The sequence below is a fragment of the Uloborus diversus genome, chromosome 5 (assembly GCF_026930045.1).
Source record: "Uloborus diversus isolate 005 chromosome 5, Udiv.v.3.1, whole genome shotgun sequence".
NCBI lineage: Eukaryota > Metazoa > Arthropoda > Arachnida > Araneae > Uloboridae > Uloborus > Uloborus diversus.
The window spans coordinates 34,220,939-34,245,558 of record NC_072735.1 but is presented as its reverse complement, the minus strand read 5'-3'; the positions used below and the strand labels follow the sequence as shown (position 1 = coordinate 34,245,558).

The 24,620-nt window shown below is 33.8% G+C and overlaps 1 protein-coding gene across 2 annotated transcripts in view; it reads right to left on the bottom strand.

The window, feature by feature from the left end:
• The window catches only part of LOC129222771 (endothelin-converting enzyme homolog), a 150,598-nt gene extending 126,915 nt beyond the window's left edge, over positions 1-23,683 (bottom strand). For both annotated transcript variants that reach the window (XM_054857301.1, XM_054857304.1), the window contains exons 1-2: positions 23,593-23,683; positions 2,272-2,299 (exon numbers count right to left, since the gene is read on the bottom strand). In XM_054857301.1, the coding sequence (XP_054713276.1) occupies positions 2,272-2,295 (24 nt within the window). In that variant the 5' untranslated portion in view covers positions 2,296-2,299; positions 23,593-23,683. The remainder of the gene's footprint in view (positions 1-2,271; positions 2,300-23,592) is intronic.
• Positions 23,684-24,620: the final 937 nt, after the last annotated feature.

The window sequence follows — 24,620 nt, the reverse complement described above, 5'->3', positions numbered from 1 at the left end:
ATGTGCTGTGGCCGGTGGCAATCCCTTACTTTCAAGGGCTACCTAATGCAATTTTTCAGCAGGATAACGCCCGACCACACAGTGCTCGCATCTGCCAGCATGCTCTCCGAGGCACACAGATGCTTCCCTGGCCACCACTCTCCTGACCTGTCTCTAATCGAACATGTGTGGGATGTGATTGGACGCCGTTTGCAGACTCTGTCCCTGCGTCTTTCAGAAGACGAACTGCGGCAAATGGTTGAAAGGGAATGGAGAGCCATCCTTCTGGACACCATCTGCACACTTATTGACTCTATGCCTAGACGTGTTTCTTCGTGTATCGTTGTCCGCGGTGGTCCTACATCCTACTGTGCCGACGCCGTTCTCGCTCTGAATTTTGCCTAGCATTTTGAAATCAAGATCATTTATTATTCCTTCCTTTCTCTGTCTTTTTTTTTTTTTTTTCAAATTTCATCACTTTCTGACCACTCATTTTTGGTTTCGCATTTTCAATGACGAGCAGTGTATATAGATACAAACGCTCAGTTTTTAATTATATAAGAATTCCGCACAATGATATTTCGCTTCCAACGAGGTAGACCTCCTCTTTGTCCATAATGGTGAAAGGTAAATTCAAGGAGGAAAATATTGGTTCGAATCAAATTGATTCTTATTGCATTACGTTGAGAAAGCTCAAATCGAAAGTAAATTTCAAATCAATTGCAATTTAACTCGTCCACCAAATACTAAAAATAGTGAAAGGTCTTGAACGCGACAGGACAGTTGACTCTCGTTTTACGTGGGTTCATTTTATGCGGCTTCAGTTTTGACACCTTTATTTTATTTTACGCGGATGAGTTTCTTTTTTACGCGGATGCGGCAATGCAAACAGATAACATTTTCCTCTCTTTCAAAATCCAAACAGTCAAAGATTGCAGATTACACGTAATCAACTGCATTTTGGCATACTAATAATCGAGCTTGGGTCATTGCAGACATTTTCTGCGACTGGTTCCAGAGCTCTTTCCAGAAGTAAAGTTATTGAAATCATACAGTTCAGAACTCACTGGAAGAAGAGCTTTTAGGAGCGTGACAAAGGAGGCCAAAAGCAACGAGGATACCGACGTCGGTGACGCACAACCAAAAACGTTCACATTGAAAATTTTGAGTCATTCCTAGATGCGTTAATGCTCTGCAAAGAATTACAGAGAAAAATTCTTAATGAATGCCAAAAGACTATCATAACCAGCTCTTCTTTATAAACAGGACACGAAATTAATTTATGTTTTCTCAATGCAAGTTGTGCATAAAAGTCGATATAAGTACACATTAAACTTATTATACAATTAGTCATCACTAGAATGAAGTATTTTGTTATCAACGGAACCAAATCCCTATTTAAATAATAGTATTAGGTCTCAATTTACGCGGTTTTGATTTACGCGGCATTTCCGTGGAACGTAACCCCCGCGCAAAACGAGGGTTTTATTTTCTAACAGGTTTAGGAATGCACGTATTTTTGTTGTTGTTGTTGTTACTTATGCCACTCGGGAACCCGAGCCCGAGTAGCAAGGCTACTCGATTTTAAAGCAGAAGGATATGGCTTCCGTTTAATCGAGCGCCTATTTCTAGGTGGAAGTCCGATTTGGCTCAGACAACATGATAGATGGCAGCACCGTCTATAAACAGTTCGATAATTTAGAACCAGACCAGAAGCCGAATAACTTCTGGCCTAGCATTCCCAGAGGTAGAGTTTCACTTGGAAGACTTTGATTACAAGCATATTTAGCGTCACCCAGTCACCCTTAATAAAGACGGTGTATCTTTAACCGGCTAGGGTTCGGAATACCAACCAGAAACCCTCCGGTCACAAGTCCGATGCCTTACGGATCAGGCCACCCGCACGTATTTTTTCAATGATAAACACAATCGGCAATATAACCAAATATAATATGTATATGTCTCTTATTATTCTCTTTATTTCAGCTGAGAAAGTGATGCAGTGGTTAGGCGTTGGCCTCTTACGCCCAAAGGTGAAGGTTGACTTTGAGTACTCTTAGATAAATTAAGTTCCTAGTGCAGCTTCGCATTGAAGACAGCCCACGTGCCGCCATCTGGCGGAGAAACTGAACCTCAAAATTCTAGTGGTAAGGGCATGAAACGTGAAAGAATGGATGCTATATCGGGGGAGCTGCACAAGGTGTGTAAACTATCTTACGCTGCGGTTCGCAATTGAAATGTAATGTGCAATTTAAAAATTAAAGAAATGAATTTATTAAAGAAACAACTTACTGGTTGTAGTTGTATGCCATTCATTGTTCTGAAAGGAAAAAGAAACATATATTAGCATTAAAAATAATTTCTTTAGTCATGTTGAGCAAATAAGCAATAAAATAAGTTTAAAACTTGCAGTTTAAAATTTATTAAATATCAAGTGATAAAATGCTTTTATGTTCTTGACAAAGATTAATAAAGATAAGTTGCCAAAAATTTAAAAATTAAAGTTCAAAAATAATTAATCAACAAAGATTCGATCACAATTCCTTTATGAACTAGTTAAACTGCATCAATACTCCGTCAGGTATTGTAAGAATCAAAATAAAATTGGGAAATTTTTTTTTCAAAGCAAAAAAAGAAAAAGTTTGAATTAAAATATTCTTAAACATTTTACATTATGGCAACACTTTAAACATTAAGGATTGAATGAACAGAATTATTAAAAGAAACAAAAAATATCAAAAAACAACTTCATTTATTTCAAGAGCTCAACAACTACCTGTGCGCAGACTTTCGTACATCTTTTTAATTAAAGGGCACCAATGTTACGGGATCTAAGGAGTTTAGATTACCCTCATCCCCCCCGCAAAAAAAAAAAAAAAAAAGAATTGTAGGAAACTCCAAGGAAAATTTTGGATAAATCAGAGTGAAAGAAGTATTTTAAGTCATCTAATAAAGTTTGCAAATACAGGGTGGTCCAAACGATATTCCCTATGAAGCCTTACTTTTTTGTCCGCTGAACCAATCGAGTGAAAATTTCTCACGTGGTTTATTTAAAGGTATGAGTGGGAGACTGAAGATTTTAAAACATGCAGTATTTTCAATTACGGTTACAGATACAGAATTTCGAAGCTCTCGAATGTCAGCCTGCAGTGTTTCCTTACGCGAATTCCTCAATGTATTCAAAAATTTTAAATGGTGTAGCAACGATTGGCGTGTGATCAAATTTGCAATAGTAAGTAAATTGTAAAGGCCGTGGTAGCCCGATCGGTAGAGTGTCGGATTCGGGGCCGGAGGGACCCGAGTTCGAACATCGATCGTCGAAGACCCACCGTCGTCATTAAAGGGGACTGGGCGACGTTAAATATGCTCGTGGTCTCAATGTCCTCCAAGTGAAACGATACCTCTGGGGGTGCTAGCACCAGGTAGCTATTAGCTCCTGGACTAGTTCTAAATTCTCATTAACTGTTCGATCCGGTGATGGTGCTGCCATCTATCAGTATATAAAATAATGGAGGCAAGGCACTTTGCATGCAGTCCTCGACATAAATACAGTTGTAGTCAGTTGTGACTCTGAATAGGAATAGGAAATAAATTGTAAAGTATTTGCAAAAAAGATCATTCTAAAGGACTTGTGACAACACCAGAGAGGAGGATCTGTGGCTAACTTTGCATCACTCATAGGGGTGGACAGAAGCAGCAATCACAAAACATCACGTGCAAGCATTACTTGTGAAAAAAAAAAAAAACCTTAATAACCCCCTTCAGCTTGAAAGTGACACCGAACAATTTTAGTCATTCATACACCAATCGTTGCAACGCACGCCATTTGTGGTTTTTTAATACGCTGATCAATTTGCACAAGAAAAAAGTGGGACTTGACACTTAAAAATTGCAAAATTATCTCACTGTAATCGTAACTGTGGGTTGTGCGTTCTTTAAAATCATCACAATCTCCAGCGCATACCTTCAAACATTCATGTATGAAATTTTGGCTAGATTAGTTCAGGGATCAAGTGCGTGCACGGGGTGGGGGGGGGGGGGGGGGGAAGGGTCACCTGTTGCCCGGGCCCGAGCCTGAAAGGGGCCCAATATTTTTAAAACTAGGCATGAAATATAGACATAACAATATGGAGGGGGCCCAGGAAAGGTCATTTGTGAGGAGTCCCAAAATTTCTGTACACGCCTATGTCAGGGATAGGCCGCTATGGCTTTATGAAAAAGTAAAGTTTATCTTGAAATACCCTGTATAAAAACAAAAATTTTTTTCCTAGTTTGTATTGGCGTAAGGAATTTTATTTTACTAAATTAAAAAATGATACAAAATATATTTTTTGCAATAAAAAGGTCGCTGCACGTTTCGTCTCGCTTTTTATCTCTACCACCCCACCTTTTTTGAGCGAAAGGGAGGTAGGGATGACTACCATAGTACTTCCTTTTATGCCCATATATATTACTGAGCCATACTACCAAATCCACACACTTTAGTTGACTGAAAAAGAAAATAATAGATTTTTTTAAAAATACTAAGCTCTTTTCATAATGCACTGAAAAGGACAAAACATTTTTCCTGGGTCAGCAAGAACAATTCAAGTATTCCTGTAGTTTTCCATGATTCCAAGAAACTGACACTACAAACATAGAAAAGTGTGGCTCAAGTCATGTTGAGAATTCCTTATCATTATCTAGCTTTCAATCATAAATTTGAGTGATGAAACATGCATATTTTTCTTAATAGGAAAGTTTGGTTTGAAATGACTTGAGCCGCACTTCTTCGTTTGTAGAGTCAGTTTCTTGGAATCATTGAAAACTACAGGAATACTTGAATTGTTTTTGCTGATCCAGGAAAGTTATTTTGTCCTTTTGAGTGCATTATGAAAATTGCTTAGTATTTTTTTTATTTTAATTCAGTTATTTTATTCTTTTTAGTGTAAATGTACTTCAGAAATAAAATAATGTCATCATCATGAAACTTCACCTTATTTTTTCATTTAAATGTTCCATACTAAAAGAAAGAAGTGAGTGCCTGAAACTTGAAGCAATTGGCACTAAAAACAAATCCATGTTCCTCTCTGGGATTTATTTGTGTGCTAATTCATTTAAATATTAAAGGTTTCCCAAACTAATTTATGTTCCACAACATACAAGTTAGCCCCGTGATCGGTCATTGGCGTACGTGAGTATAAAAATCCTACGAGAGGCAATGACAGTGTATATTTCATGCTTGCTTCAGAGAAGCCTTGATTCAAAATTTTCATTATGATTTTCATTCTATTAACATTACTGTTGCAAGGCAATAAAATTTGTAACAATGGGTTTTATATTTCATACGTTTAATGGGGAAATTACATGAATTTACTGTTTTCATCCTAACTGAAATGTGAAATAATAATTTTATTTTAGAATATTAATTTTTCAGCGGTAAGTTGTACCTCAAGATTAAGCAAATCATTTAGTGAAATCCCGAAGTCTCTAAGTGGTCTTTTTGCTGAGATATAAGCAAAACCAGGCCTCAGATTACTGCGTGACAATCAGGCCAAGTATAATAAAACTGCTTAAAAAATGTGTGTCGTCAAGACACACGATAGAAGTAAAACTTATCTCATCTTTTTTTTTAAACATTCAACTGTCACTTCACCCGCATGTTTTCTCTCAGGCCAAGCTTTTCTTCTTTCTGTGCCTGAATTCGGCATATTCGCAACAAAAATTTTGTTATATACAATTTTAATAATTTGTAATATACAATTTTAAATTGTATATTCTAATGAAGAAAATACTAGATTGTAAGCAGTGAGAAAGCTAAAAATTACTTGAATTCATCTTTTTACTTGTTGCGAAAAACAATGAAAAATAGTAGCCATTATAATGTTAATTTTGTCAGTAAAGTTAACAAACTGAATTCAAGGTTGTAAATCAAGCAATGTGGATTACGCTTTTAAACTGATCAAAGAAGTCTTCAAAAACCTGCAATATTTTAAGAATTTAAAATGCCAAAAATTCACAAAATGCTTCCTTAAGTTCCGCCTTGAAGTTAATTTGTTAAATTCATTAACGAAACTTTGTAATTACTATTTTTTTTTTCAATGTTTTTGACGGCAATTTGAAAAACGGAAGTATTTTAATCTTATGATTACTATTACATTTCATTGATTTTGGCAACAACTGCGTTATTTACGTCCTCACATAAAAAGTTTCATTTCAAAAAAAAAAAAAAAACACTACATTTCAAGAAATGAAAGGCATCTACAATTCATACCTAACCGTTAAGCGAAATTCCATCCAAATACAGACAAAACATATGAACCATATGCAAAAATTAATGCAGATTACATTATAAATCATTCATTATGCCCTTTAGTAGGAGTTTCATAAAACATTAACTCAGCTGTTTTAACATAATTTCATCAAATACCATGAATATCTCTTAATGCAACAGATATGTAATCCGACCGCTGTCCCTAGTTTCCTCTAAAACTAATTAATTTGCATACGCATAATTCAAATGCATTTGGCCTAGTTATATAAGACATTAGTAACTTTATGGGATGCATATTGCAACAGATTTTGGCAGATAATTTGATGTCGTAACGCAGAAATGTAGTTAAAATTCCAGGTTGAATTGAGGGTAAATAATTTTTTAATGTTCTCAACTAATTAATAGATGAAAATTTTAATTATTTAGTATTTAGATTGTCATGAATGCTGTCTTGCAGCTTTTGTCGGATGTCTTTTCAGCCATAAGCTCATTATTTTCTGCATTGAAAAAGGCGTTCCCTGTAACGCCGAAACACGTGTCTGCTGTAATTTTCAAATTTGTGCTTCTGCTTACGTTGTTTTGTCTTACTTTGCTGTCTTGCAGTGTTCAACTACATGCTGCGATAAATCAAATAAAAAGAAAACCTTAGACAGTTCACAAAACGGAGAGATTAAGTAGTTTTTGAATAAATTAACGCATTCTGATCTGCTTAAAATAAAAAAAAACTTGAGCTTCACTTGAGAAAAAGTTTTTACTTAAATCTGCAGAAGCTTTTTATTTCAATTTTTAAAATGTAATTTTCGCCGTAAGTAAAGGGGGGGGGGCATGAATAGAAACAGAAAAGAAATCTCAAAAGCCCGTAAAAACTTTGCTAAAAATTAAATAAATTCAAAAATAAATTACTATTAGGTGCTTTAACTATTAGAAGGAAAATAACTTTTTCGTATTTGAACGTAAATTATTTAATTTTCAATATGTACTGCTTAAACTTGGAAGTCTGCAAAATGTATTATGTAAAAGTTGTCCTTGCTTTACTTAATTTTCTGCTAATTCAGTTTCGAAATTATGAATCGAGAACTTCTTACATGACAAACAGAATAAATTAAATTTTTAAGTTTGTAAATTAAACTAGAGTAGAGGATGAATTATTAGTTTTCTTTGTCGATGTCAACAGAGAATCTTCTTTTACGTTTTGCTCATATCCACCCCTACCCCTTTTTAAACCAAAATAATAATAATATGCTCCGAATCTTTATTTTTCATTCTTTTTTTTTTTTTTTTTTCTTCTTTTTTTCCCTGCTTAAAATTGATCGAAAAATTGTTCAAAGCAAAAATTAAACATGGAACATCAGGTTCTCAGCTTATATCCTTTAAACAAAAAATAGTTATAGTTGAATCGCATAATTATCCTAAACATTATGCGCAGGCACGTCATCTAAGGGAGTCAAGGGGGTCAATTGCCCTCCTTCCCTGACTTTCAGAAAATAATGTTTTTACCTATAATACGGCGTGGTTTCTGTTGTTTTCATATAAAATTCGCACTGAGTGCATACCTTTTGCCCTCTCCAGACGGAAAAATTTGAAATGACGGACTGGTTTTTTTGGGGAGAGGGAGGGGGGCGGTGAGAGGGTCTATTTGTCTGTCAGACAAATAAGCAGACACACACTTTGTTTCCCATCTCGACCTTACTTCAATGCCTTTTTATTTTCAAGCTAGGCATTGAATTAATGTATTTTCTGTCTTCTTCTTTTCTTTTCTTTTTTTTTTTTTTTGAAAAGGAGCTTTAAATTCTTGTTAATCGAAGGCCCAAAACGAATTTAGGTTATTTTCGTCACTTTTTTTTCTCACTGAATATAAATTTTTGTGTAAGAACAGGTGTTTCAGGAAGAAAGTAATTATTATCGGAAACACTGTCAGGAGAAAAATCGCTTCGTAAAATTCTTTTAATGAAGTTCATTAACAACTGCAAATTGTTTATTGAATTATCCTTCATATTTCTTACTTTTTATGTACTATTCATTTACTTTCGGCAAGGAGCAGTTTTTTCCTTCTGCTTCGTTTAAGTTCTTTCAACAAATGTTCTTTCAACAATTTTTTATTTTCCTACTCGACGTTAAATTCCGGTTATCACAAATTTGCCATTTCAACTGCGCTTGCGCGCGGACTTAACTTTCTGTTTTAAGATTTCGTGTTGGTTGTTTATATTTAGGCTGAGCGAGAGTCCAACTAAATTAATGAATGCGTTAGAATATTTTCACAGCGATTTCGTGATATATTATATGAAACTACGGATATGAATAACTGATAATCTTAATAGAAAAGTGACACTTCAATATTTATTAGTTTGAAAATATTTATTTACCATAAATGTAAAATACGCTGTGTACTTCAAAAATAATTGGAATATTAGTACAGAAATCCGTCTTTTGCGGATATTTTTCGTTAGGCGTAAATAACTTATTATTATACATTTTTATTTAGGTTGAGGGTTCGGCTTTGTATTAGAAGTGATGCTGCAATTCTAGTACGCTCTTCTGAGGTTAAAAATTTGGTCCTGAAAAGGGGCAGACTAATCAGACACCGAATCCATTAATAATTAAGACGCAAAATTCAATCTTTACCGAGGCCTAAAAACTAAATCAGAGAAAACTTTGTGATTTCTAATTTTTATCTGTTGCTATATCATATTTATTACCAAACTTAAAATGTTTGTAATCAATTTTAGCAAAATTTTTGAAATCAGCTAAGTCCGCGCGCAAGCGCAGTTGAAATGGCAAATTTGTGGTAACCGGGATTTAACGTCGAGTTATTTTCCTTGCATTGGTTGTGCGTAGGCAGAGAAGCAAGTTTTACAGAATTCATCTTGAGCGCCAAAACATGAATATCTTTCGACCTAGCGGAAAAACCTTTCCAACAGGTTGACAGTTTGACGTCAAAAACTGGTTTTCGAAATGTCAAAAATTACTTTAAACAACCAAAATCTCAAAAACCTTAGTTAAGATAAAATCGGAAAAGAGAGGGCATGGCATGCTGAGGGATTTTTCAGATTCGCATTAAGTTAAATTTAGGCTATTAATGAGGTTGCTTCCTAAACTTTAAAAGTATTTTTTTCTGAAAGAGCATGCTTAAAAACATAGCATCTGACCCTTTTGTAAATAATTTGACTAAGTTTAATATTTTTAAAAAATTACCTAAATCGGTGCGTTTTTATTGTTTACGCTTCTGCCGATGACATCACAAATGATAAAATGCCATTCGCAGAGCAAAATATTTAATTCGCATCTTTTGTCACGTGTATTGGCAACGATATGATTGATAGCAAGCGTAGAGCGCAATTTTAGTTCGCTTCTTGATTATCATAACGTGGAAACGCTGTAGAAAGATGCACCAATGAGCATCATTTGGGACATCATCAAGACCACGCCTTGTTTGAAAAATCGTACATTTTAAAAAACTAATTAAAAAATAACTGTTGGGAAAATGAAAGTATTTTCTGGGTTCATGTTTTTTTTTTTTTTTTGCTTATTCTATCAAAGAAACAACGCCATTGTGTCAGAAAGGAAAAAAAAAAACTCCAAAAGCTGTTTTTTTTTCCAATTTCCTTCTTTAATATTAATCAGTTTAACATATAGTTTGCCGTGGAATAAATACATTGAAACACACGAAATGTGTTTATATAACCTAAAATCAAAGGACTTGCAGGAATAAAACTAAACAGAACATGGAAAGAAGGAGTAGGTCTTTTTACCAGGGCTAAGTAGTCGGATAGAAAATGACCAACTTCAAATCCAACTCCTAGAGTTTTGGAGCCTTTGACTCCGGCCTCGATTCATTTTCCCCAAACTCAGTCCGACTCCAACTCCTAACTCCTCGCAGAGTTATGGACTCGGAGATAAAATGATCGTCTCTGACTCCGATTCCTTTGTCCCAGAATCAGACCAGACTCCATGATTTTTTTTACTCCGTACCGTAGCACTTCTTTTTACTCCAACAAAACGCATGCGAGCTAATTTTTCCCTTCTCCAGTGTAAAACCTTGGTTCTAAAATGTTTGCTTTTGTTTCAGTCATTAGTAGCTCAAAGAATTATAGTTAAGTTAACTTATACAAGTATGTTTGTACAAGATGATTGATAAAATGAATATTGACTAAATGTAAACAGGTTATAAATCAACGGCGGACCACCTAGCTCTTACATTTAGCTAAACAATCAAAGCATGAAGTGTACTTAAGAATTGCTGAAGGTCTTGGATCTTAATGAGGATTCTGAGCGAAATCTGAAGAAATACTGTAAGAGAGGGTGGGTCACAATGAGACAAGAATGATGAAATTCAAGAAATTTGGAAACTTTTGATTCTATTAGAAATTTTTTAAAGTGGATGTGTGATGCAGCTTAAATTTAAACTTTTGAGACACCAAAAAATTTCATTACTACTTGTTTCAAGTTTTTGAAATACAGTGAAACTTCGGTAAGTCGAATTTCGATGAGCCGGATACTTTCCATAAGCTGGAGTGGATATATATTTCCGTCTAAATGAATGGAGAACTAATGTTATTTATTAGCGATATATCGCCAAGTGTTTGCATAAATTATAACACCTTTTGAGTTTGCATTGAAATTAACGTTGATTCCCCCCCCCCAAAAAAAAGGGGCAAAAGACCCCTTTAGAAGCACCCGAATGCAACCAAAAGGAGAGGTGCACAACTAGACCCCACTAGGAGTCTACGTGCCAAATTTCAACTTTCTAGGACATACCGTTCTTGAGTTATGCGATATACGTTAGGGTGGAACGAAAAAAACAAAGTTTTTACTTTCGAATCGTAATAGTGCGGAAAAGTTGCGATTGGTGAAGACTTACAAAACAAAACAATTTTTTTTTAAATCGGATAATGTCTTCCGATCCCGCAACGAGCCTGAATATTTGAAAAAATGGAAAATTTCGTGTTTTCTTAGTGATTTTTCAAAAATTTTGTTTTAATGTTTCTTTTTAAGGCTCTGAGACGGAAAAGTTAGGATTGGTAAAGCCTTCAGAAATAAAAAAGCAAATTGAAATCGAATAATACCTTCTGATCCAGAAACAAGCCTAAAAAATCGAAGAAGTTGAGAATTTCAGGTTTTTTAACATTTTTCTTTAATGTACTTTTTCAGGCCACAGAACGGAGAAGTTACGTTTAGTGAAGACTTCAAAGCAAAAAAAAAATCTTTTTGAAATAAAACAATATCTTCCGATCGCGCAACGAACCTACATATTTAAAAAAATGTAAACTTTAAGCCCTTTTTCAACTTTTTTTTTCTTTTAGTTTAACGATCCTCATAAGTTCGGTATGAAATACTAATGAAAGAACGTTTGTTTATAAAATAAATGTGATATTTTAGTACTAGCCTGCCTGTGACACAAGGGCCTGTCCACATGGCCCTTTAATCCCGCGAGACTCATACTTGTTTATGCCGCTCAGTACAGTGTATGCATGTAATACGCAAAATTAGCGCCTCACGATCTTGAATTTATGAGCTTTTTAGTTGGTTTGTGTCTATAGGTATCTTACTGAAATGAATAAAGCAGTAGTGCTGGCATCAGTATTTCTCAATGTTTCTAATGTGTGTCTGATGTCTATTTGCTCTGTTTAACGTGTTTCAAACATGAATCCATCTTTGCAGAAAAGAATTACGAGAAAGTCCTTTGAGTGCCCTATATTTGGCCACCCGGGAGATTTGCCAACAAATAAGCTCTTACTTATGAAAATGTACTTCAAAGTTGCTTTCAAGAGAGATTTGAGTCACCTAGAAAAGTCAATAACACGAAAATGAGTTTTTCCATTGTTAAGGACAAAAAGTTAAATGTATCTTTGATAAGGCATCGATTCCTACAGTTTCCCTGAAAAGAATTGCTCAGCTCATTGATATCTTCTACAAAAAATATCTCAATTTCATGAGATCTTACAACCGAGACAAGGATAAACCAAAGTTTAAAGAAAGGATTGATAAATTTAAAAGTGAAGAAGGAAACCAGGGGCGCCGACTTGGAAAAATTATTGGGGGGGGGGCGGATGTCACTGGGGTTTAGGGAGTATGTTAAAGCACGGAGCCCCTCCACCCCCGAAAAAATTCAGATTTTTGTGCCTTGAAAATGCCAACTTACATATTTTCTGGTGTGTATAATTTATACAAACAAACATATGTGACAGGGCGTTTTCAAAGTAAAACAATCTAAAAATTGGTACACAAATTTTCTGCTTCATTTTACAGTTCCATTTTGTGGGGAGACGTGCAGTACCATAGCTAGGCTACGGCACTATACAAGGTAGTGCACTTGAGTTGCATGGAAAGGCACTCCCAGTGGCACCGATTCAAAACAACTATTGGGGAGAGGGTACCATAACGGGGGCCTTGCCAGTTGAAATTTTCTAAATTTGAGATAAAAAATAGTGAGTTTTAAAGTTTTTTAAGCATTTTAGAGTCACATGATCAATATTAGAACCCCAAAAACTCGACTCTCGGTAAATCGACACTCTGAGAAAATCGACAAGATGACACATTTTTTGGCTTTGAAAAAAAAGAAAAAATGGTATTTTTTTGAAAAGCTAATTTAATTTACAGTAATAATTATACTTTTAGTCTGTTAGCAGTGAATATATAGCTCTGAAAAGATTGAAATGATATTTAAATAAATCTAAACTATCATTAAAAGAATAAAGCATAAAAGATTGATGTCGCACTTTGATTACTAAAAGTGAAATAACTAATTTAAGCTTGCTTTGAATAAGGCCCAGAGTTCATTAAATATAAATAATATCTCAAAATTAATGTTTTAATAGAGTTAAAAAAGTTAATAAACAGATAACTTCATTAACTCTAATAATTGAAGACAACTATCACGCCTTCCATTAAATGTACAAATCAAACCCTGATATATTTTTTCCAGATCAGCAACACTTATTTAGATGAGATAGCCGCCGACGACAGACTTCATCCGAAGGTTTGCGCACTGGGAAAAATTCTATGAGTGCTCTCAGCACCGTAACACTATCCTTATTCACACCACTCGTTTTCAATTAACCTGCCTACTACAGCAATAGTTATTTGTTTTAATTCATTACTGAATGTATTTTACAATGTAACTATCTTCAAACAAGGAAAGTAAAAAATACCAACATAATTTTGTGATTTTAGAAACCACAATATGACAAATAATGTTCTTAAATTATTGAGGAGGCTCTGCCCCCCAAAACAAACTATTGAGGGGGCTCGGGCCCCCTCAAGTCCCATGGAGTCGGCGCCACTGAAGGAAACTCTTTGATGTCTCTGCCTGTAAGTGCGTAAAGAATGTTATTTGCACTTGTAAAAAGACTCTAGACATTTGTGAGTATCTAATTTAAATGCAATGTACGTGTGAAAAATCTGAAAAGATACTGATCTCTGAATAAAGATTTCTCTATCTTCAGAGGAAATATGGCATAGGAACTTTGGACCAAAAGGAAACAAAAAGGTTGAAAAAAAGATTTCAAAGAAAAGCCTATGCCTTAAAACGAAACGTTTCTGAGTGCGTTTCAGTCATGAAAGATCAATCTGATCTTTCAAATGAAGAACAAAGTTGTTCAGTCAAGAGAGAAACTGATAATGATTACAAGTCAACCGACCCAGAGAGGAAAACCCGGTGGCAGATGAGGATTAAGCTGAAAACTACGGCACTACAGCGTATCTGATCGTGCAGCTGCTGCCTTAGCAAGTTCAACTATGGCAGCAGTTTAGCTTCAAGACGTTGACTTAGTGACTGAAACAGATACTTCCAAAGTTGTTGATGGACAAAAAAATAGGAGAGAAAAAAGCGAAAATAGAAAACATCTGCAAAGTGGCATTAAACAAGACTCCGTTCGGGGTATTTATTTTGACGGAAGAAAAGATGACACTTTATTTTTGAAATAAAAATGAATCCAAGCAATTTTGTCAAACAGTGAAAAAAGAGCATTATTCTATTATCAAAGAATCTGATTCCGTTTATATTGGCCACGTGTCTCCAAACTCTGGATCAGCCAAAGACATAGTGAATAGCATTGTATTACATCTAAATGAACAAAGAATTTCACTGGATGGTTTAGCCATCGTAGGTTGCGATGGTACAAAAATCAATACTGGGTGGAAAAGTGACGCGATTCGTCAATTTGAAATTTATATTGGACGACCATTGCAATGGGCTATTTGTTTATTACATTTCATTGAGTTCCCTTTCCGCCATCCTTTTCGGCATTTGTATGGTGTAACAACTGGCCCAAGTTCGTTTTCTGGATCAATAGGAGAACAACTTAGAGGTTGGGAAAAATTGCCGGTAATAGGTTTTCAAGCAATTGACTATAATTCCAGATGTAGACAGAAAGTGCTTGAGCAAGGATCAAAGATATCTTTTAGATATATCTCAAGCGATAAAAGGTGGCAATTGTCCAAATGATTTGTCAAATCGTGACCCCGGCCCACTCTCACATTCCAGATGGCTGACTTGTGCAAATAGAGTTCTTAGACTGTACGCAAGTGTATCGATCCTATCAGGTGAGTTAAAACACATAGTGACTTTTATTTTGCGATGTTACATGCCGGTCTGGTTTGAAATAAAGAACCGAAAAAATTTCACAGACGGTGCCATTCATGTTTACAGAACAATTCAAACCTGTCGATACTTACCTGACAATCTAAAACAAGTTGTTTACCTGTCATTGAAAGAAACTCTTTATTTGCGCATCTTGAAAACTTATTAATGGCAATGGTGTTTGATGAAAGGAGGCACATAAGAGAACTAGCGTTTAAAAGTGTGTTAAAAGCCGGAGAGTTTCTTTCTAAAGGCAAAAGCATTAGAAACTTTGTCTTTCCATCTCTAAATTTCGAAGCAGAAGATTACACAGAGATTATTAATTGGAACACGACAAAGCTATCTTCTCTACCTTTTCTTCGAAACGGTCATAACAAAGACATTGAAAATTTTATTGTAACAGGCACTATACCCGACTGGGATATAAAACTATTTCCCTGCCATACGCAAGCTGTCAAAAGATGTGTGAAGTTAGTGACGGAGGCTTCACTCAAAGTGTCTGGATTTAAATCAAGAGATGGCTACATAAAAGCAACATTGAAATCCAGATCAATTATGCCCGAATTTTCCAAAAAAATCTGATTATAAATTAGCTTCAACAAGAAACACTTAAAACAATAAGACTTGTATACTGGATTGTAAATTTGGTAAATATTTTATAACTTTCCATTATTTGAAAATATTTCATTATTGTAAATAATGGTAGTTTTCATGTTTAGAAGATACCTTAAAAGTCAAGAAATAAATTAATGTTTATGTGCAATATAGGGTTTTTTAAAAAGTTTTTCCCTTAAAAAAAGGGGGAAAAAACAGCAAGAACAATTTTATTTTTAATCACTAAGAAAAGATGAAATTCTCCCTTTTTTTTTTTACTTTTCATTCTTGTTCCTGGATCAGAAGGTATTATTCGATTTCAATATGTTTTTTTATAAATTTCTGAAGGCTTCACCAATCTAACTTTTCCGTTTTAGAGTATTAAAAAGAAACGTTGGAGCAAAATTTTTAAAAAATCGCTAAAAACATGAAATTTTCCATTTTTTTCAAATTTTTAGGCTCGTTGCGGGATCGGAAGATATTATCCGATTTAAAAAATTTTTGTTTTGTTTTGTAAGTCTTCACCAATCGCAACTTTTCTGCACTATTACAATTCGAAAATAAAAACTTTGTTTTTTTCGTTACACCCTAATATACATACCACCGTCCGCACATACACACATACGCACATACATACATACGTACATACGGACGTCACGAGAAAAGTCGTTGTAATTAACTCGGGGGAACGTCAAAATGGATATCTCGGTTGCCTATACATTCTTCGGCACTAATCCGCGTGTGGTCCGGTTGAAAAAAAAAACTCAACATTAATTCGGGGATGAGCAAAATGGAAATTACGGCCGAATTGAGTGAAATTTTTTTCGCGAATACAATACTTCTTTTTATTTTGTAAAAGGAAGTAAAAAATACTTGCTTGGAATCGGAAAAATAACGCTCATTTGATTGCAAATACGAGCAACAACTTCATATCCCAGAATCCACAGATCCAATTGCTTCAGATTCTTGGGTACGTATCATCATTTCCCTTTAATAATTAAAAAATCCAAAAAATAGCTTTGTCTCACTGTATCCCGTACCACACTGTGCCCCACACTTCCATATCGATCAATAACATTTATGTCCTAGCGCATAGTCACAGTGTGGAAGTCTTAGGCACTGCTATGTATGTCCTTTTGTGAGAATAAAATAAGTTATTATTTGCATGACATGATTTGAAAAAATATTGAAAAACAAAGGAAAGAAAAACATTCCTTCTCAAGATTTTTTTTTTTTTTTGCCTTTTTAAAATTAAACCATTTAATTCAAATCCTGGTGATTACTGTATTAAAAACAACGAAAGGCGACTGTCTTCTTTTTTTAGACACTTTTGAAGAAGATATTTTTATTTGAGAGCAAAAATGAAGCCAATCAAATTAACCCTTAGCCGCACTTAAGCTAAATGTTTAACTCAAAGCATTAATACTTAAAGATTGCAATATCGGACCAAAAATTCAATACTGGTATTCGGTATTTTTAAAACTTGATACCGGAATACCGGTATTAATACCGGTATTTGAAATTTCTCAAAAAATGCTTGAAAACATATTGTTTTGTGGTCATTTTTCATAATTTTCAACAAAAATTGTATAATTTATGAAAACTTATTGTGAACAAATATGAAATGAAAGAACAAATGTCATAATGGAAAAGTCAATAATAGTAAAAAAACATAGTGCATCTATTGAAGTTGAAAACACTACTGTTGAAAATACTCTTTCTGAATTCACGTAGGTCGGTGGTACTGTTAACAATGTGCGATACACCTCCAGTTGTCAGGAAGCCCTTCAAATAATTCGGTCTCTTGCGTGTTATTTTTAGATAAATCCTTTTGAGTGTGTGTTTCTCGTGCATTGCGTGCAATATTATTATTTTATTTATTTATTTATTTATTGAATTTATAGCTAATTGTAATTTCTCTTCGAGAGACGATACTTTTCCAATGTTAACATCATTTTCTCTTGATCAGGAGAGGTTTATGTTTGCTCTTGATTAACCTATTGGTTTCACATTTGCGATAATCTTGACTAAATTAGTTTTGTGAATTTATCTCATTTATTTTCGTTTTCTTTTAAAAATTCTTTATAATTATAATAATAAACATATTTGAAAATAAATTTCAACTCAGTATGCTTTACGTCTATGCAAATTTTCAAGACTATAGAGCGTGTTCCAGTTTAATCTGCAAAACCTCTATTTTCGCAACCGTTAGTCCTAGATGTATACTTTCAACGGCAAAAATTTCCAAAATCAGATGCTGATTTAAGATATTGAAAGTTTGAAGCGAAATTAAAATGAGTCAAAAAGTACAAAAGTTAAACCTCGAACAATTTGAAAAATCACATTCTAAAGTGAGCGATCAGGGAAATGGAAATCATAAAAACATGGTGCACAAAAGCGCACAAAAATGCAATTCATCTCGCCATTTACTAATGACAATATCATTTTGCAATCTTTCCGCTATTTTTGTTTAATGATATTCTATTAATTCGTGTTCCTGAAGCTAAATTTTCACAGCAATAGATTAATTTTGGTTCTGTATCGTGGAAAAAGAAATATGCATTTAAAATATAAGAAGAAATGAAAAAAAAAAATTAGTTCGAATTTTGTCATCTTGAATTCAAATTATGTTTTTCGCAATCACGAGTGTGTGTGTGTTTGTGTGGAGTGTATGTGTGTGGGCATGTGTGTCTGTGTGCAGGCATGAGTGTGTGGGTAGTTGAGTGTATGAGGTGTTTGTGTGCGGTGGGGGCGGGGTATGTGTGTGTAAGCATATTTGTTTGTGTCTGTGTGCAGGCACGAATGTGTGGATAGTTGTGTGTATTTGTGTGTATGTGTAGGTGTCTGTATGTATGCGTGTGTGTGTGTATGGTGGTGTTTGTGTATGTTGGTGTAGGTATGTGCATGTATGCGCGTGTGTGTAGGATATGGACGCAACCTGGAGACGGTTTTCGCTAGAGGAGCAGCATCGTGAGGCCGGCCTACGGGTGGTGCTGCCAGAGGGTGGCGTCGGTGGGAAATAAAATGATAGCACGCCAAAAACAGTCAAATGAAAGCAATAAGCAATCGTGATTGCTCAATAAAGTCAAATTGAAAATTCTTTAATTGAAACTATTTATTATTTTTAGCTAATACCGAAAATACCGGTATTTTACCTCAGCAAATACCGGTATCTTGAAATTGCAAATTTGCTCGAAATACCGGTATTCGGTATACAGGTATTGTATTCCCTAATCATACTCTGCCACCTTAGGAAACTTATGACATTTCTCTAAAAAGCTGATTAGTTTTTTTTTTTTTTTTTTGAATCGATTGTTAAAGGAGTAACAAAAGATTCAGTTCCCTAGTGGAGAGTTTCAATCAGGTAGATGCTTTCTCGTTAATTGCTTTGGTCTTTGGGAACACACCTTCTATGTCATCATAAGCGAATGATTAATGGAGAATTGGTTCCTGACAAAAGAATAAATCGTCTAGATATAACAAAAAGTACTCAAAACTATTTTTTGATGGGTTTTTGCTCTTTACAATACACTAAGTTTTAAAAATTTTATTTTAAATCTCAACAAAATGCTCATGATTATTTTTCCATTATAGTTCAAATTAGTTTTTATAGTTATTTTAAATGAATTAACAGAATTACTACTCGTCTTCTTCGATAAGATATATTACGAAAAGCTAGACGTATCGTCTTTGGCAAAAAAGACGTATTTGAGCATATTCAATTGATTTAAATCGAATCAGATGATTTCAAAAGAAATTTATTTGTTAAAATAAAATTTAAAAAAAGGTAACTGAAGAAAACAATATATTTTTTAAGAGTTAATAACTAATTTCAATAAACATATGATGGCATCAGTGGGATAGCAAGACAACTAGCACCCGCTCAAGTTAAAATATTTTTTTTTCTTTTAATTTAAGAATTTTGTTTAAATACGTACTTAGTGCTATTTCTGTGGATTATTTATTTATTTATTTATTTGTTTATTTGAAAAAACTGTAGGATCTGCGTCAACAGCTGAAGTTTTCCATCTAGGTGCAGTGAAAGCTTCTGATGATAAAGAGATAGAGACTAAACACTTATCACAGCAAAAGCAATTAAACAAACTAAAAACAATTATAACAGCTTTAAACTTGGAAGTCTGTAAATAATATTGGTTCAGAAAACAATCTGATATAAAGCTAATATAAAAAGAAAAAAATTAAATTTTTCAAAAAGAAATAAATCCGATGTTTTTTTAAATAATCTGATAAATTCATTTCGTTTTAGAAAACACTAGTCTCAGTGTGTCTGTTTTACAAATGAAGAGAATGTTAGAGCCAGGGGTGGCCACCTCCCTAAGAGCAAGGGCTCACTCCCCCCCCCCAAGTGAAAATTACCCCTCAAAACAACTCTCCCTCCTAAAAATTTCAGTGGCGAGTCTGCGCCATGAAATTAGATTATAATAATGTGAACACAAAATAGCATAGTTTCAAATTTCACTAGATATTTGTTTTAAAAAAAATGTACACAACTTTCATGAACTTATGATGCTTTTGATCAGTTACTTATTATCCAATACAGTTGTGAACAAAAAAAAAAACTATATTTTATAAATAAAACTAACAATTTTTTTAAAGTAGCGTAATGAAGCTAAAATTACAACAACAAAAAAAAAAAGAGAGAGAGAGAGAGGATGACAAGCATGAATATCATCTTATTTGCTTGTTGTCTAGCAATAATAAAATTAAGAGTTTGACCAATTGTATTAATTTTTAAAAAGAGGGAAGAGAAATGTAAGTATCCGTGTACTTATAAAAAAGAAAGAGAAACGTCAAATGCAAACAATTCGTTTGTTGTAGTTCTTAAAGTTCCGCTCAACCCAACTAGATGTGTGCAGCTTAACACATTTTGTCAATTTTTCAGGAAAAACAGATTGATATTACCTTTTCGCTTCAGAAAACTTATTTCTAACTCTAGAAATCCAACTTTGCATTCTATCCGCTAATGGGTCTACGTAATAAATGTAAAGCATTCCCTTCCACGTGTTTCTTTGGGGTAAATTACAGGTTTCTGACAGTTTGTGGTGCAATGTAATTTTAAAGGAATAGAAAAGAAAGCTTCCCATAAACACGATAAAAAATTACTGTCATTCACTAAGCTTCAAAGTAAGTTATAATTTACGAGATTTGTTCGTTTTACCTTTTTCATCCGCCATGAGACAGTGGCTGCAGCGCCCCCTATAGTTTGTTGGAGTTGCGAATAAAGATACATCCAACATAGAGATTATTTGCAGACGATTTGTTTTTAATTTTTATAATGAATATTATTTTTTCTTAAGTTGACATTTTATTGTTTTTTATTTATTTTTGAATGTACATTTATTCATTTTTTATTAATTTTTGGCAACAGGGGGAAAACAAACGATTTTTTTTTCTTTTGTGAAATGCTATTTGATTCCCTAGAATGGTGAATCAGCTCTAATTCATGTAATAATCAGCTCGAATAAATGTAAGTAGTAATATGTACTTACATCCCAAAACCAGCATCTTTATGCAATAAAAAAAAGATGCTTCAGTGTTCCCACAGAACTACATGTATGCAAGTTGTTTTGCAATATTATGCATCACAACGCACCCTCCCCCCCCCCCCCCTCCCTCCCTAAAAACATTCAATTTTTCACGGTTAACACTAATGTTTGTACTAACCTTCCTTTATATTTTCATTCATTAAATCTTTCTCCGGAAACTTATGTAGAATGTCACAGGGAAAAGAGAGTATTTATTTTCAAACTGTGGTATAATGCATAAAAGAATACAACAACGTTAAAATATACTGCAAATTAACACTGTTATTAAAATTTAATATGATTTTGAATTATAGAATGAGTAATTAGTTGGATACATTGAACAAATAATGTTCATTATTGTTTTTGTTTCTTCATTGTTATTGTTATATACAGTGGCTCCCAAAAGTCTTCGTACACCTACGACTTTCAACGAAATAGGCCCCAAATCATTGGTTAGAATTAATATTTCGGAATAGGTATTTAATTATAAGATCTATGATCAATTTTTAACAAAACTGCATGAAAAGTATTTGAAAAATATTAAAACTAAATTTTTTAAAAATCAAAAACCGAAAAGTGCCGGAAATTTTATCTCACAAAAGTCTTCGTACACTTTATAAAATGTCTATATATTATTGACTAATCTAACTTTTGATTAAGTTATTGAATAGTAGAATATCATACAGTATTCATAACGCCTTTTAAACATCTGGGAATAGATTTCATTCTTTTTCTTTCTTTTTTTAGCGTAATTTCTGAGTAAGTGTTATACCACACTTCGAGTATTACTATTTCTAGCTCTATTTTCGTTTTAAAGCCCTATTTTCGTAATCTAGCCTCCAGATATCTCTAAATACGTTACAGTAAGTTACAATCTGGAGATTGAGGGGGTATTTTCTAAATTTTAGGACAATTTTCGAGGCACTAGACGCAAACGTTGAAAACCGTGTGCTTCTTATCGTTATTTTGATAAAAAACAAAGTTGTTTTCAATAACCAAATTTTTGGCTAAGAGTTCAAAATTGGTTTTTAAAATAGTTAAAGAAACAGCATGATTCATTATTTCATCAAAAAATTACAAACTACCAAGTCCTGATGCTGATATGCACCCTCACACTAAAACACCTTCACCGCCCTGATTAACTGATCCAAATAAGTTCTTAAGATTAAGTTCCTAATTTTTACTTCTACTTACAGTTATACAACAATTTAACGAAAAATGTTAAATTGATTTTTATCTGTAAGTAAGACATGATTCTAAACTGTTTTTAGCTTATTTATCATTGATTTTGCGACGAAAAGCGTAAACTTTCTGTTTTTCGCACGACCAAGAAAATTTCTGCTTTAAGAGGACCCATGTAATGCAGCTAATCAGATAACTTGACGAACAATTTTAGGTGAAAATTAAATGTAAAATGTTTCATTTAACTCTGCAGAAACTTTTACAGTACTAAAATGTGTATTTTTCATAAATTTTTTAACTTTAAATCTACGATCACGTTTTGTCAACTTTGCCGTTTAATCTTTTCTTACCTTGTTTTCGGTCCGATTCCTTTCTATAAAGCATTTTATCAAGCACTTTACTATACAAACAAATACATTAACTAATTTAGAGACATTTCAAACCAATTTACCACTACTGTGGGAAAAAAATTCAAATTTTGAATGGCGTTTGCGGTTTTTTACGAATACCAGCCATTTTACAGTAATAAGCAATATATTATGGAATAAATAAACCAAAAATTAAAGCCAAATGACTTATAAGGGTCAACACAATGCAAAAATATTAATAAAACGGCATATGATAATTTTAATCATGAATTTATTCGAAAATATTTGAGTGTACGATGACTTTTGTGGCGTGTTATTTCTCTGTCTCTTCGTTTTCTGACCCATTTCAAAAAGAAGATCCGTCAATATTTTGAAAAAAAAAACAATGGGTTATATTTAGAATGACATAGGAATGATGTGAAAAAATATTGGACTTTATATTCGAATTCAGCTTTGAGTTATTTTGGTTTTACTAAAAAATTTCCAAGTGTACGAACACTTTTGGGAGCCACTGTATCTGTCTACTTTATTCTCATCTTTAATTGAAAACATTTATTAGTACACTTTATAAATATGATTTTCAATTAGTAATATCAATGAACAGATTCTACCTTTTAAACTGATACTATTTTCATTGCTTATCTCCTCCTGATATCTAATTCTATAAAATAATGTAATGATGCAAAAGTAGAACGTTAGTTAGAGAAAAAAGTGTGGTTAGAAAAAAGATAACTATGGAACAGCTAGTTCTATTTCATTCATATGCGCATAGCATATTTGTTTACTTGCAGATGGTATTACAAAAACATGAGTATTTGTTTTTGTTTTTTTTTCCCCACAAGTAAACAAAATTAAATTACATTCGTATGGAAAAGTCTCTGTTGGTGACACAACTTTTAACTGTTAAAAAATTGTAAAACCAACAATACCGGCAACGTAGCACGTCTTAGCGCTTAGCGAAGGAAGAGAAATGTTCCGGGATAAAATCCCCTTTCCCGAACGAAATTGATCTTATTCATCTGCAGAAAATAACCGTCTCCAGCCCATGCATGAAAAGGGTAAAACAATGATAGCATTCGAAAATCAACTCACTTTTATGATGTCAAGGGAAATCTGCAGGGTCAAGGTCAACACCGAGCAGGTGAGAAAAAAAAGGCGGAACAGAAAGAAAGCTAACAAATTTTTATCCTTTGCGATCCGGATGCAACGCCATATTGCTCGGTCCAGGAGCTTGCCGTCAGATGGCGCTCGAGTGTGGATTCGGAGTCACTTGATTTCTCCCGGGTTTTCATTCGAAGCACCCGATTTTTCCACTGCAGTCATTAGCATCAGCAAATTTTGACAACCATCGAAAAACAAAGGGCGCACTAGAATAATCAAGAGAAGTGGTGAAATGTTATCTTCTGAAGGAAAAAAACCATTGCGTTGTCAAGGGAGAGACTGTTTCATCGATTTGTCGTTTTCCGGTGTAATTATCCGCGTACTTGACATGAAAATAGGTATTTAAAATGGCGAAGGCCAGAAATTGATAAAGTTTGGCTTCGGTGTTTGAACGTACGTTATACGGTCGGACCTCCATACATCGAAGTAGCAAATTTCAGGAAAAAAATTCGATATATAGAAATTTCGATATATAGAAACAATCGTTTTTTATCGTACAAATCTCCTAAAACACTAAAATTAAAGCTAAACTTCGTGTATAAAACCCAATTTCTAATTTGTAGGAGCATCGGATTAAATAAAAGTTGAAAAAAAAAAAAAAAAAAAAAAAAAAAAACAGAAATTACATTTTTGCTCCGTCATACATCTTCATTCTTCTAAAATTAACTTGATTCATAACATTAGAGGGGTTTCGTTTTGACAGTGTAATCGAGAAAAAAGTAAAAAATCAATCTACTTAACTTGAATGATTTTTACTGAAGCTAAAAAGACTGGGAATGATAATCCACAGACAAAAGGGATAACTTGAAAATGATTTTACAGTGTTACTGGTTACAACTTAGATTTGAAATAAACTTGAGGGAATTTAAGAACTCCAGAACGGAGCAACGACCTATCTACACAGCCCTCAACCCCAGATTCTTTATGAGATTCGTAGCAACTTTTAGTGAACACAATTC